Source organism: Scyliorhinus torazame, chromosome 3 (assembly GCF_047496885.1).
Source record: "Scyliorhinus torazame isolate Kashiwa2021f chromosome 3, sScyTor2.1, whole genome shotgun sequence".
Taxonomy (NCBI): domain Eukaryota; kingdom Metazoa; phylum Chordata; class Chondrichthyes; order Carcharhiniformes; family Scyliorhinidae; genus Scyliorhinus; species Scyliorhinus torazame.
In genome coordinates, this window is record NC_092709.1 from 185,998,955 (window position 1) to 186,014,521 (window position 15,567).

General features: G+C 48.3%; 1 protein-coding gene across 2 annotated transcripts in view; it reads left to right on the top strand.

The window, feature by feature from the left end:
• Positions 1 to 15,567, top strand: part of wdr19 (WD repeat domain 19) — a 247,311-nt gene that overhangs the window by 52,293 nt on the left and 179,451 nt on the right. For both annotated transcript variants that reach the window (XM_072496582.1, XM_072496581.1), the window contains exon 2: positions 4,999 to 5,090. Coding sequence is in view for 1 of the 2 variants with exons in the window: in XM_072496581.1 (XP_072352682.1) it covers positions 4,999 to 5,090 (92 nt within the window). In the remaining variant the exon portion in view is untranslated. The remainder of the gene's footprint in view (positions 1 to 4,998; positions 5,091 to 15,567) is intronic.

Genomic DNA, 15,567 nt, shown 5'->3' on the forward strand with positions numbered 1-15,567 from the left:
AGTTTGGAGAGGATGGGAATAGAAAACTTAGTGCAGATATGGATGTGGGCACTTTTGTAGATTTTAGTGAGTTGGGAGTAGGAGTGGAGCCCAAAGAAGGGTTTTTACCAATGACGTGATGTGGGCAAATAAGCTGAGCTTGGAGCCAAGCAGAATTGCAAAATTAAGTTGACAACTGGGCAGTTTGATGACATCAAGGCAAGAAGCACTCACAGTAGCTGAAGAGAATGGGCTTGATTCTCTGATTTTGAGGCTCTGTTTCTCACATGGCTTGGGAAAGGTGGCGTTTTATGACAGATAAAATGGCATAAAACAGCCATCGATCCTCCGTTTGGCCGGGGGCTAGCATCAAGGCAGTGTAGAGCGCCCGGCCCTAGCTGCCAATACGGCATGGAGAATTGCCGGGTCCGTGGCCGCGCATGTGCATGGCAGCGGCCGCAGCGTGCAACATGGCGCCAGTCGCTCGCAGACCTGGCCTGCTAAATAGTGCCCCCCCTTTGGCTGGCTCGTGCGCCCTGGGCCACCCCCCAACAGTGCCCCCAGCCCCGTGCAAAGTCCCCCCTGTGGCGGCGCAGGCCTGAGTCTGCAGCCGCCACGCCGGGCTCCCAATGGATGAGACCACACGAAGATGAGCGACGCTGTCGGGAACACGGCCGGTTGGGGGCAGAGCATCGCGAAAGCGGCGGCGCCCCCGATTTGGTCGTGAACAAGAATTCTCTGGCCGATTGCTGAACGTGATTTCGGCGTCGGCGACCGGAGAATCCTGCCTATATGTTTTTTCCCCTCCCAATCTTTAACTGAGGTAAGTTTTGACTTATTCAGGCTTTGATAGCAATTTGAAAATGCATCAATAATCCGTCCATCATTAAGACTGTCTCCAGGAACCTCTGTCGTATTGTCAACCTCCACTCTTCACTCTACTGGAGCTTTAGCCCTATATTCATTAGCTACACTTATTTTATTTTTCCTCTAGCACCCTCTGCTGGTCTCATGATTTCCATCCTTCTCAAGCTCCAATTTGTCCCTAACTTTACTACCCACAGTAGATCTTTGCCTATCTACATCACTGTTCGTCAATATGAGGACACCCTGCCTGCCCTGTCCCCATCTTCGAAACCCATCAGAACAAACCACACACCATGCAGCAGGATTTGGATGACATGAAGGCAGCCCCTAATCAAGGACAGTGCTCTTTTGAGTGCAAGAACCCTCTCATGCACCTCCACCGCTCTTCTAAATGTATCCTGCAGTCCCTCGAAGTGAGCTCTAATGACCTACACCACAGAGTCACAATTCTCAATCAAGGCAACATCTTTGGTAGCTATCACCCGATGCACACAGCACCACCAAGACAATACCCCGCAAAGTAGCACCTGCCCCACTACAAGCTGGCCCCACTCCGACCACCACGAACAGTCGAGGATTTTAGCATTTTGTTTTGTTTCTTTCTCGCAAAAAACCCAATCAGGAGCTCCTAGGAGCATGGTGCAAGCCATGTAGCCCAAGGAAAAATAAGTATGGAATCAGGATGAAATGACAGAGTAAAAGATGAGCAGAGCCGGAGCCATGTGAGCATGGTAAAATCCATGCGCACATCATGTGGTGTGGATTTCACCTTTCCCAACATTAACCTCATTCCAGCACCAACTCAAGAGAAATACAGGCATCCAGCAACAGCGACATAATCAAACCGATAAGCAGCCACTCACATTGAAGGAAACCAGGAAGTAAAAAGCACTGATTATCCTTTTTAAAAAAAAAAAAAAATGATTTTCCAGAGAACAAAATAAAGATCAGGATATACGCAAACATAGTTTGGAATAAGTTTAAAAATAATAATTGTTATTTGGTGGCAGAGTGGTTAGCACTGCTGCCTCATTGCACCATAGAGCCGGGTTTGATTCTGGCCTTGGGTAGCTGTGTGGAGTTTTCAGGTTATCCCTTTGTATGTGTAGGTTTCTTCCCACAGTCCAAAGATGTGCAGGTTAGGGGAATTGACCTTGCTAAATTGCCCCCTTGTGTCGAAAGATATGCAGGTTAACTGGCTTATGGGGAGAGTGGGCCTAGGCGGGTTGCTCTTTCGGAGGGATGGTGCAGACTCAATAGGACGAATACTGTAGGGATTCTGTGGATTAAGTTCTTTAATAATAATGGAGAAAATGAGACATGACATTCCACAAATATAAAAATTATCTTTTCAGGGCGAGAGAGGTTGTTCAGAATTAATTATGAACTTAGTACACTGTTTAAAAATCCAGTTACACCTCATTCAGCATTACTTTATCAAGGGTTTTTATATTGAGACTATTAACAAAAAAGTTGAAGTTCCCACCAATTTAAGTGATTTCTAAGACTTGTAAGATTTCTGCAGGGGCATAAACCATGCACCCTGTAGAGGAACGGGACATCAACTCCCTGATTTATTCATTTATCTGTGTATCTGCTGGAAGTTGCTCCAGTTTCACAATTGTGATGATTAAATTCTCAGTGTTCATCTGTCATTTTTAGAACCATAATGTTCAGGCTATTGTTATCTTTGGTCATTGAGCAACGTTTGGTGGTAAACAACTAGGCCAGGTGTGCTGCAATTGCATCCTCCCCATCTGCTTTAAGGGTATGGAGATGACAATTGTACTGGGAAAATGGTTTGGATGCTGCAGTGGTATAGTGAGTGTCAGGAGAGAGCAAGATCAGCGAAGGCAGAGGCAAGAGCTGGAGGGTAGTGTAATTCAAGGGGAGAGGATAATTTAGAGGATACATTTCTGCATAAGTAATTTGTTCCACATTTCATCTGAGAATGCATGATGCTGGGAGTGAAAGGTTTTCTATTCATAAGCATGAACAATTTTTAAAATGTTTTGAAGTTGGGGTGAGATGTACAAAGTTGGAGGAATCAAGGAAAATTAAGAATAATTTCAAAGTACATGAGCAAGGTGGCTGGTGAGCAAGATGGCTGAAAACTGGAATACAGAGAAGGGAAGGGAAACACAGAAGGATGTATTGGCCTTGAAGGGATTGTAGTTGACCATTAAGAAAGGTGACAGGGATCTGTTATTGGGTAATTGCCTGAATCTATAAATAAGAATAGAGTGACCGAATGCCTAAATATTTTCGGCAGTTCAGAGAAAGCAGCCAGCAACCCTGATAAGTCTGATTGAATTCTTTGGAGAGGTGAACGAATCAGTGGTTTAGGGGAATGTCTATGGATTTTATTTTTATGGACTTCAGGAAGGCATTTGATAAAAAACCCTCATCAGAGATTGTTAGCTACAGATGAAGTTCATGGGTTCTGAGGGCAAATTATTGACCGGTTATAAAATTGATTGAGCGGAAGGAGACTGAGCATAGGGATAATCAGCAGGTACCCTAATTGGCGGGATTTGTGGTGGGGCTTCAGCCATTCCCTGTATTTCATTAATGATTTAGATGCTGGATTAGAACGCCAGACAACAAATTTGCTGATGAAACGAAGATGGACGGCATTGTAAGCAATGTAGGTGGAAGCTTAAGTTATTAATATGTCAAGTGAATACGCAAAAGTGTGTCAGATGGATTTCAGATAAGCAAATGTGAGATCATCTACTTTGGACCTAAAAAGAAATGGTGAAAAGCTAGAAGGACTGGACATCCAAAGAGACTTGGCGGCCCAGGTACACAGATCAATAAATGTCATTAACAAGTTCAGAAAATGAATATAAAGGCTAATGGAGTGTGGGTCTATATATCTAAAGGACTAGAATACAAGAGGTTAGAATCATGCTTTGACTATACAAAGCATACTTGGAGCACTGTGGGCTGCTATGGATACCATATCTTAGGAGAAATATATTGACCTTGGAGGAAGCGCAACATAGATAACTGGAATGCAGGATTAAATCATGAGAAGAAATTGCGTAAATTACTGGTGTATTCCCTGGAAGTTAGAAGATTTTATAATAATCTTTATTGTCACAAGTAGGCTTACATTAACACTGCAATAAAGTTACTTTGAAAATCCCCTAGTCGCCACATTCCTGCGCCTGTTTGGGTACACAGAGGGAGAATTCAGAATATCAAAATCACCTAACAGTACGTCTTTGGGGACTGGTGGGAGGAAACCGGAGCACCCGGAGGAAACCCGTGCAGACAGTGACCCAAGCCAGGAATCGAACCTGGGACCCTGGAGCTGTGAAGCAACAGCGCTACCTACTGTGCTACTGTGATTTCAGAGAAGTTTTCAAGATATTAAGAGGAACTGATAGGGTAGATTGGGAGAAACTATTTCTGCTGTCTAGGACAAGGGGGCAAAGCCAAAAATATTAGAGTCAGACCTTTAAGGAATGAAATTAGAAAACATTTCATGAAAGGGGTGATAGAAGTTTGAATTTTCTTCTGCAAATGGTAAGTGATGCCAGATCAATTTTTAATTTTAAACCACATTTGGTAAGATATTTGTTAACAAAAGGTATTAAGGGATATGTGGTAAAGGCAGCTGGGTATATAGAATCCCTGCAGTGCAAAAGAAGGCCATTTGGCCCATCAAGTCTGCACAACCCTTAGAAAGAACACCATACCTCGGCCCAAACCCCCGCCCTGTATCCTTACCCTAAGGGACAATTTAGCTTGGACAATCTATCCAGCCTGCACATCTGAGGAAACTGGAGCACCAGGAGGAAGCCCATGCAGACACAGGGAGAAAATGTAAACTCCACACAGTCACCCAATGCCGGATCCATGGTGCTGTGAGGCAAAAGTGCTAACCACTGCGCCACTCCTAAATGGAGTTGGTCACAGATCAGTCATGATTGACGAAGCTCGAGGGGCTAAATGGCCTACTGTTCCTATGTCCCTATCATTTTGTCTAAATATTGGTTTTGTAGTATGAATACTTTTCATTGTTGTTTGTTGGTTATTCGAGTAAATATAATTCCTGCAGCTAGACAGTACTCAAATCATAGGTTAAAACTAATTTTTTTGTCTTTGCAAAAATCTTTGTTTATTGTTCTCTTTCATGTGCAGCGAGTGTTTACCATCTCGGAGAAAGTCATTACAGGCAACTTTGTACAGTATCACTGGCAGAAAACACTGGGAAATTATATATCTGTCACTGGGTAAGCCACTTACATTTACTGCAACTGACCTGCTAGAAGACCAAAATGTTTATCTTCTGGATTCATAGTTAAAGCATTACTGTTGCATGTGATTAGTGGCATTGTCTCAATATTATAATATTCTGATGGATTATCCATCTCAATTCTGAGCAAATATTGAAGGGTATTAATGTTCCGAGGCAATTTAATTGACATTAATGCCTAGTTTTATTGGTTGAATGTTTAGTACAAACATTACACACAAGATGTTCGTATGTTAGGTGGTTATCATGTTTTTGCATTTTCACCAGGTATTTCACTCTGGTTTGGTATCATGAACCACTTCTGCAGGAAGATCTCACATTGCCTACGATTCAGTGCACCTTAACCTGAACAATTACAAGACTAATGGATCAGAGATCTCTTCCCACTGTATCCAATTTATTGAAACATATTTGGATTTGGGTTTATTGTCCCGTGTGCCAAGGAACAGTGAAAAGTATTGTTCTGCGTACAGTCCTGACAGATTGTTCCATACATGAAAAAAATAGGACATACGATGGATACACAATGTAAATACACAGGCACAGACATTGGGTGAAGCATACAGAGTGTAGTCCTACTCCGTAGAGACCATGCGTGGAGAGATTAGTTCAGTCCATAAGAGAGTCATTCAGGAGTCTGGAAACAGTGGGGAAGATGCTGTTTTTAATCTGTTAGTGTGTGTTCTCAGACTTTTGTATCTCCTGCCCAATAGAAGAGGTTGGAAGGGAGAATAACACAGGTGGGAGGGGTCTTTGATTATGCTGCATGCTTTCCCAAGGCAGCGGGACGTATAGACAGAGTTAATGGATGGGAGGGGGATTCGTGTGATGGACTGGGCGGTGTTCACGACTCTCTGTAGTTTCTTGCGGTCTTGGGACGAGCTGTTGCCATACTTGCCATCTGGCTGTGATGCAGCCAGATAGGATGCTTTCTATGGTGCATCTGTAAAAGTTGGTAAGAGTCAATGTGGACATGCCGAATTTCCTTAGTTTCCTGAGGAAGTATAGGTGCTGTTGTGCTTTCTTGGTTGTAGCGTCAACGTGGGTAGACCAGGACAGATTGTTGGTGATATGCACATCTCGGAATTTGAAGCTGTCAACCACCTCCACCTCGGCACCATTGATACTGATAGGGGTGTGTACGATACTTCGCTTCCTGAAGTCAATGACCAGCTCTTTAGTTTTGCTGACGTTGACAAAGAGATTGTTGTCGTTACATCACTCCACCATGTTCTCTATCTCCCTCGTGTACACTGACTCATTGTTGTTCGAGATCCAACCCGCTGCGGTCGTGTCATCAGCAAACTTGTAGATAATAATATTAATCGCTTATTGTCACAAGTAGGCTTCAATGAAGTTACTGTGAAAAGACCCTAGTCGCCACATTTCGGCGCCTATTCGGGGAGGCCAGTACGGGAATTGTACCTGCGCTGCTGGCATTGTTTTGCATTGCAAGCCAGCTGTTTAGCCCACTGCTAGATGGAGTTGGAGCCTAATTTTGCCACACAGTCGTGTGTGTATAGGGAGTGTAGTAGGGGGCTATGTACGCAGTCTTGTGGGGCCCTGGTATTGAGGACTATCGTGGAGGAGGTGTTGTTTATCCTTACTGATTGTAGTCTATGGGTCAGGAAGTCGAAGATTCAGTTGCAGAGGGAGGAACCAAGTCCTAGATTTTGGAGTTTCATGTGAGCTTGGCTGGGATTATGGTGTTGAAGGCGGAGCTGTAGTCAATGAATAGGAGTCTGATGTGGGAGTCCTTGTTGTTCAGATGCTCTAGGGATGAGTGTAGGGCTAGGGAGACAGCGTCTAATGTGGTTTGTTATGGTGATATGCAAATTGCAGTGGATAAATGCATTCTGGGAGTATGGAGGTGATGTGTCTCATGACCAACCTCTCGAAGCACTTCATAATGATAGATATCAAGGCCACAGGACGGTATTCATTTGGAACAGAATAGGGAGAGGTTGAAGATGTCGGCAATCACACCCGCCAGTTGGTCCGCACAGGATCTGAGTGCGTGACCAAGTACTCCATCAAGACCCGTTGTTTTCCGAGGGTTCACTTTCAAGAAGGCCGATCTCACTTCGGAAGCTGTGATGATCGGTATGGGTGTGTCCGAGGCTGCTGGGGTACTTGACAATGGTTTGTTGCTTTCCTGCTCGAAGCAAGCATAGAATGCATTGAGTTCATCAGGGAGGGGTGCACTGTTGCTGGAGATTCTACTCTGCTTTGCTTTGTAGCCCATTATGTTGTTTAAGTCTTGCCACAACCGACGAGAGTTTGTGTCATTAGTCTGTGACTCTAGCTTAGTGTCTCTTTTTTAAAAAAATGTGTTTATTCAAATTTTCCAACAAAACTTTTAACAAACTACCCCTCCCCCATAACAAAAAGAAAGAAACGCAAACACAACAGTCAAAAATTATACAAAAGTTTTACATTGGGTTTCCCCATATACAGTAACCCCCCATATGACATTCAAAGGTACCCGTAGGGAAGCCCCCCCCCCCCACCCACCCGAATTCCCCCCCCCACCCACCTGAATTCCCCCCCCCCCCCCCCCCCCGAAAGAGACCCCCCTCCCCACCCTTGGGTTGCTGCTGCTGCTGACCTCCTCCTAACGCTCCGCGAGATAGTCTAGGAACGGTTGCCACCGCCTGAGGAACCCCTGCACAGACCCTCATAAGGCAAACTTTATCCACTCCAGCTTAATGAACCCTGCCATGTCATTTATCCAGGCTTCCACACTGGGGGGCTTCGCGTCCTTCCATAATAGCAAGATCCTCCGCCGGGCTACCGGGGATGCAAAGGCCAGGATACCAGCCTCTTTCGTCTCCTGCATCCCGGCTCGTCCGTTACCCCAGATAGTGCCAACCCCCAACTCGGCTTGACCTGGACTTTCACCACCTTGGACATCGTCCTCGCGAAACCCCTCCAAAACCCATCCAATGCAGGGCACGACCAGAACATGTGGACGTGATTCGCCGGGCTTCCCGAGCACCTCCCACATCTATCCTCCACCCTAAAGAACCTACTCAACCTCGCCCCTGTCATATGCGCTCTGTGAATAACCTTGAATTGTATTAGGCTGAGCCTGGCGCAAGAGGAGGAAGAATTAACCCTACTCAGGGCATCAGCCCACAGACCCTCATCTATCTCCTCCCCAAGCTCCTTCTCCCACTTGCCCTTTAAGTCCTCTACCGAAGCCGCCTCCTCTTCTTTCAGCTCCTGGTAGACCGCCGAAACCCTGCTTTCTCCAACCCATACACCCGAAATCACCCTGTCCTGAGTCCCCTGTGGCGGGAGCAGCGGGAATTCCCTCACCTGCCGCCTCACAAACTCCCTCATTTGTATATACCTGAAAGCATTTCCCGGGGGTAACCCAAACTTCTCCTCCAGCGCCCCCAGGCTCGCAAACGTCTCATCTATAAACAGGTCCCCCATTCTTCTAATCCCTGCCCGATGCCAGCACCGAAATCCCCCATCCATCCTTCCCGGGACGAACCGATGGTTCTCCCGAATCGGGGACCAAACCGAGGCTCCCACCTCACCCCTGTGTCGTCTCCACTGCCCCCAGATCTTCAACGTCGCCGCCCCCACCGGACTCGTGGCGTACCTTGTCGGCGAGAGCGGCAGTGGTGGCGTCGCCAGCGCCCTCAGGCTCGTGCCCACACAGGTCGCCATCTCCAACCTCTTCCACGCCACCCCCGCTCCCTCTATTACCCACTTACGGATCATCGCCACATTGGCAGCCCAATAATAGTCGCACAAATTTGGCAGAGCCAGCCCTCACTGTCCCTACTACGCTCCAGAAACACCCTCTTTACCCTTGGGGTCTTATTTGCCCACACGAAACCCATGATGCTCCTACCTACCCGTTTGAAAAAGGCCTAGGGAATCATGATGGGAAGGCACTGGAACACAATGAGAAACCTCGGGAGGACCATCATTTTAACCGACTGCACCCTGCCCGCTAGCGAGAGTGGCAGCACATCCCATCTTTTGAAATCCTCCTCCATCTGCTCCACCAACCGCGTCAACTTGAGTTTGTGCAGGGCCCCCCAACTCCCAGCCACCTGGATCCCTAAGTACTGAAAGCTCCTTTCCGCCCTCTTCAATGGCAGGTCGTCTATCCCCCTTCCCTGGTCCCTTGGATGCACCACAAAGAGCTCACTTTTCCCTACATTAAGCTTATACCCCGAGAAGTCCCCAAACTCCCTTAGGATCCGCATGACCTCCGCCGTCCCCTCCACTGGATCTGCCACATACAGCAACAGGTCGTCCGCATACAGCGACACCCGATGTTCCTCTCCCCCTCAGACCAGTCCCCCCCATTTCCTGGACTCCCTTAGTGCCATGGCCAGAGGCTCAATTGCCAATGCAAACAGCAAGGGGGACGGGGCACCCCTGCCTCGTCCCTCGGTACAGCCGAAAGTACTCCGACCTCTGCCGATTCGTAGCCACACTCGCCACCGGGGCTCTATATAGCAATCTGACCCAGCTGATGAACCCCTCCCCGAACCCAAACCTCCGCAACACTTCCCAAAGATACTCCCACTCCACCCGGCCGAAGGCCTTCTCCGCGTCCATAGCTGCCACTACCTCCGCTTCTCCCTCCACCGAGGGCATCATAATCACATTGAGGAGCCTCCGCACATTAGTGTTTAGCTGCCTGCCCTTTACAAATCCCGTCTGTTCCTCATGAATCACCCCCGGGACAGTCCTCAATTCTCGTAGCCAGCACTTTTGCCAGCAACTTAGTATCCACATTGAGGAGCGAGATCGGTCTATACGACCCACACTGCAGTGGGTCCTTGTCCCGCTTCAGGATCAGAGAGATCAGCGCCCCGGATGTTGTCGGGGGCAAGGTCCCCCCCTCCCTTGCCTTATTGAAAGTCCTCACTAGCAACGGGCCTAGCAGGTCCACGTATTTCCTGTAAAACTCAACCGGGAACCCATCTGGCCCCAGGACCTTCCCCGCCTGCATGCTCCCCAATCCTTTAACCAGCTCCTGCAGCCCAATTGGCGCCCCTAAACCAGCCACCTCCTGCTCCTCCACCCTCGGGAACCTCAGCTGATCCAAAAATCGTCGCATCCCCTCTTCCCCCGCTGGGGGCTCAGATCTGTACAGATCCCCATAGAAGTCCCTAAATACCTAATTTATTCTCACCGCACTCTGCACCGTATTCCCCCCGCTATCCTTAACTCCACCTATCTCCCTCGCTGCCTCCCTCTTATGAAGCTGGTGTGCCAGCATCCGACTCGCCTTCTCCCCATACTCGTACGTCGCCCCCTGCGCTTTCCTCCACTGTGCCTCTGCTTTCCCTGTGGTCAACAGGTCGAACTCCGTCTGGAGGTTCCGCCGCTCCCTGAGTAGTCCCTCCTCGGGGGCCTCTACATATCTCCTGTCCACCCTTAAGATCTCCCCCAACAACCTCTCCCTCTCCCTGCTCTCTCTCTTCTCCCTGTGGGCCCTGATGGAGATTAACTCTCCCCTGACCACCGCCTTCAGCGCCTCCCAGACTACCCCCACCTGCACCTCCCCGTTGTCATTGACCTCCAAATATCTTTCAATGCACCCCCGCACCCGCCCGCACACCACCTCATCCGCCAATAATCCCACATCTAGACGCCACAGCGTGCGCTGGTCCCTCTCCTCTCCTAACTCTCTCTCTCTCTCTCTCTCTCTTCTCTCCCTCTTCCCCCCCCCCCCCCCTCTTCCCCACCCCCCCCCCCCCCCCCCCCCACCCCCCCAATTATCAAGCTTCCTACCTCCAGGTCCGGAGTCCGACCCCGCATGCGTTTCATAAATCCGGCTTCATCCCAGTTCGGGGCATATACGTTTACCGGTACCACCCGCACCCCCTGCAACCTACTGCTCACCATCACATATCGACCTCCATTATCCACTACAATATTCATTGCCTCAAACGACACCCGCTTCCCCACCAGTATTGCAACCCCTCTGTTCTTCGCATCCAGCCCTGAATGGAATACCTGTCCTACCCATCCCTTTCTCAGTCTAACCTGATCTGCCACCTTCAGATGTGTCTCCTGGAGCATAACCACGTCTGCCTTCAGTCCCTTTATTGCGCGAACACCCGGGCCCTCTTGACCGGCCCGTTCAGGCCCCTCACATTCAAAGTTATCAGCCGGATTGGGGGGCTGCCGACTAGCCATCTCCTTTTCTAGGCCAGCCACGTGCCCGCGCCTCCCGCACCCTCCCGTCCCCCAGACGGCGGACCCCCGCCCCGACCACCTCTCCTACTTCCAGCTCCCTTTGGCCAAGGCAGCAGCTAACCCCCTCTTTCCCCCCCCCCCCCCCCCCCCCCCCCCGCTAGATCCACATCTAGCCCTTTTGCTCCCCCCATAACACTCCCGTAAGTAAGAAGTCTTACAACACCAGGTTAAAGTCCAACAGGTTTGTTTCAATGTCACTAGCTTTCAGAGTGCTGCTCCTTCCTCAGAAGTCAGCTGACTCCTGCTGACCCCAGCCTCTCCCGCCATTCTATCGACCCCCTCCAATGTGAGAATTCCCCCTCCCCTTCCTGGTAATCAGTGCGCTCCTCTCCAGCACCGCCCATCACCCCCCCGGCCCCACCCCTGTCCTTCCCTAGCGCGGGAAAAAGCCCGCGCTTTCGTGAGCCGGCCCCGCCCCCTCTGGCGCAGCTCCTTTTGCGGCCTTACCCCAATTCCCCATCCCCAGGCCTCCACTCCCCCTCTTCCTTCGTGGGGGTCTGCCCCTCCAACACCGACGACCACAGTCTCCCCATCGAATCCCTTCACCCATCCCCATCCAGCACCCAAACCAGAGGAACATTCCCTAAACGTAATAAACACCATAAACACAGTAAACATCCCCCCACAACAAACCCTCAATTTGAGTCCAACTTTTCAGTCTGTATAAAGCTCCATGCCTCATCAGGCGTTTCGAAATAGTGGTGCCGATCTTGGAATGTGACCCACAATCGCGCTGGCTGCATACCGAACTTCACCCCCTTTCGATGGAGCACCGCCTTAGCCCGATTAAAACCAGCTCTCTTCTTAGCCACCTCTGCACTCCAGTCCTGGTAGATTCGGATCTCCGTGTTCTCCCAACTGCTGCTCCGCTCTTTCTTGGCCCATCTCAGGACACACTCTCTGTCCATAAAGCGGTGAAACCTCACCACTACAGTCCTTGGCGGCTCGTTGGCCTTGGATCTCCTTGCTAGGACTCGTTGAGCCCCATCTAGCTCCAGAGGCCTCGGGAAGGCTCCCGCGCCCATCAGCGAATTGAGCATCGTGCTCACATATGCCCCAGCATCGGGCCCCTCCACTCCTTCGGAGAGACCCAGAATCCGAAGATTCTTCCTCCTCAACCTATTCTCCAGGTCCTCAAATCTTTTCGCCCACCTCTTGTGCAGCGCCTCGTGCGCCTCCACCTTCACCGCCAGGCCCAAGATCTCGTCCTCGTTCTCCGAGCTTTTTGCCGCACCTCCCGGATCGCCGCCCCTTGGGCCTTCTGGGTCTCCACTAGCTTCTCAATTGCCGCCTTCATTGGCGCCAGCATTTCGATTTTCAGCTCCTCAAAGCAGCGTCTAAGAAACCCCTGCTGCTCCTGCGACCACTGCGCCCATGCTGCTTGGTCTCCACCCGCCGCCATCTTGTTTTTTCTCCCTCTCACTTTTTGCTGCTCCAAGATCACTTTTTTCACCGCTCCACTCCTGGTCCAATCCATATAATGTCGGGGGGGACCTTGCTGTCACCTTCCCACACTGGAAGCCGTCGAACAATTGCCGTTGGGGCCCCTCTAGAGAGCCTAAAAGTCCGTTCCCGGCGGGAGCTGCCGAACGTGCGACCTACCTTGGCATAGCCGTAACCGGAAGTCCTAGTAGTGTCTCTTAACATCCTGATGGCTTTGTGGAGGTTGTACCTAGATTTCTTGTATAGGTCAGGGTCGCCTGTCTTGAACACCTCAGACTTGGCCATATTTTTTGCCACAATGTGATTTGCCTCCATTTGATAAACAGATTGAGACGCAGATTATGTATTAACAGTGTATTTCAAGAAAGGATTAACATTATAGAATGCAAAACATTGTAATTATAAATGTTACTGCTCTCTACAATGTGTATTCAAAACAATAAAAAGTATTTCTCTAAGGTGCATTTCAGCTGAAGCACCATTGCTCATTTCAACACTACAGTGGAGTCAGCACTGCTGGGTGCAGGTTGTTGTCAACTTAGCCATTGACTCACCAAGAACCTGATTCATACAACCTGAAAAAATGTCCCAATCTTTGGACTTTCAGGCTCAGTGCTGCCATTGAAGTGCTAAACATTTTAACTGGCTTATTTTGGGATTCTGTGACGTTTTAGCAGAATGAAAGACATAGTGGCCTGGATTTTGCAGTCAGTGTCAAAATGACAACACTTAAGTTTGACTCCGAAATAAAGGGTAAAATCACCTAATCCAGTGGCTGGGCAACAGGAGACAGAGAGTAGTAGTGGAAGGGAGTTTCTCAAATTGGAGAACTGTGACCAGTGGTGTTCCACAGGGATCCGTGCTGGGACCACTGTTGTTTGTGATATACAGTAATGATCTGGAGGAAGGTATAGGTGGTCTGATTAGCAAGTTTGCAGATGACACTAAGATTGGTGGAGTAGCAGATAGTGAAGGGGACTGTGAGAGAATACAGCAGAATATAGATAGATTGGAGAGTTGGGCGGAGAAATGGCAGATGGAGTTCAATCTGGGCAAATGCGAGGTGATGCATTTTGGAAGATCCAATACGGTAAATGAAAAAGCCCTGGGGAAAATTGATGTACAGAGAGATCTGGGTGTTCAGGTCCATTGTACGCTGAAGGTGGCTGTGCAGGTCGATTGAGTGGTCAAGAAGGCATACGGCATGCTTTCCTTCATCGGAAGGGGTATTGAATACAAGAGTTGACGGGTCATGTTACAGTTGGTTCGGCCACATTTGGAATACTGCGTACAGTTCTGGTCGCCACATTACCAAAAGGATGTGGATGCTTTGGAGAAGGTGCAGAGGAGGTTCACCAGGATGTTGCCTGGTATGGAGGGCGCTAGCTATGAAGAGAGGTTGAAGAGATTAGGATTATTTTCATTAGAAAGACGGAGGTTGAGGGGGGGGCCTCGTTGAGGTCTACACAATCATGAGAGGTATAGACAGGGTGGATAGCAAGAAGCTTTTTCCCAAAGTGGGGGACTCAATTACTAAGGGTCACGAGTTCAAGGTCAGAGGGGAAAAGTTTAAGGGAGATATGCGTGGAAAGTTCTTTATGCAGAGGGTGGTGGGTGCCTGGAACGCATTGCCGGTGGAGGTGGTAGAGGCGGGCACAATAGCGTCATTTAAGATGTATCTAGACAGATACATGAATGGGCAGGGAGCAGAGGGATACAGATCCTTAGAAAATAGGCGACAGGTTTAGATAGAGGATCTGGATCGGCACAGGCTTGGAGGGCCTGTTCATGTGCTGTAATTTTTCTTTGTTCTTTGTACATGCTAAAATGTGCACATAGGGAGTTGGGCTTCTCACTGTGCAGTCACAGTGAACTGTGCAACTTTATCATCAACACAACAAAATCCACGCATGCATATTCGATTAATTAAAATTGCATACCACTCTTCAATTGGATGTTTGTCTTCCAATTGTTCTCGCTGTGATAATTAAAACTAATTCCTTCATGAAAACAGCCATTAAAGATACTATCAAACAAATAGACTTAATGCCTTTCCATTCAATTTACGTTGACATTTTCAAACACTATTTCAGAGAAACTACTGTTTAACCACACATTGATCTTTCTCTGCTTTTATGGAATTCTTGTTCTCTATACCGTGTGAAACAGTCTTGCAACCACAATTAATCTTGTGTGCATTTTCTCCAGCAATAAAGTATTCAAATCAATAGGCTAATAAAGATAAGAATACATTATTATGTTTACCTGTCTTTGTGAGACCTTTTTTATCCTATAGTAAAAACACAGGTCCTTTCAAGACGGAACAGCCAAATTTCAATCTTCCACTGAAAAATATAGCCTGTATATAAGTATAGAAATAAAATATAGAGAACACATTTTGTTCAAAGTACTGGTGTCTTTTTATAGATCTTTTTATATATATTATAATATAAGTGATTGTAAATTACTTCTGTTTAAATCCATCAATTGCAGAGACTCAAAGTAAGGTATCTCTCCCCGCGTACAGACGACTCCCATTGTGTCAGTTAAGCGGAGTATCATTCACCATCTCCATTCCAAGTAGTGATTGGATGCAACTTCAAAGCAGCTGAAGAGCTTCTCTGGAGCCCACAAAACTGTGGCATATTCCCAACCTGTAGCATGTTCTCCTGCTTTCAAAAACAACTTGCAGACTTGAAGATAGCTGATCATTCCCTACTGTTTATTTTTTTGACCTAAGAAGCAATTACCTGTCTAGCCAAGGCCAGCTTCAC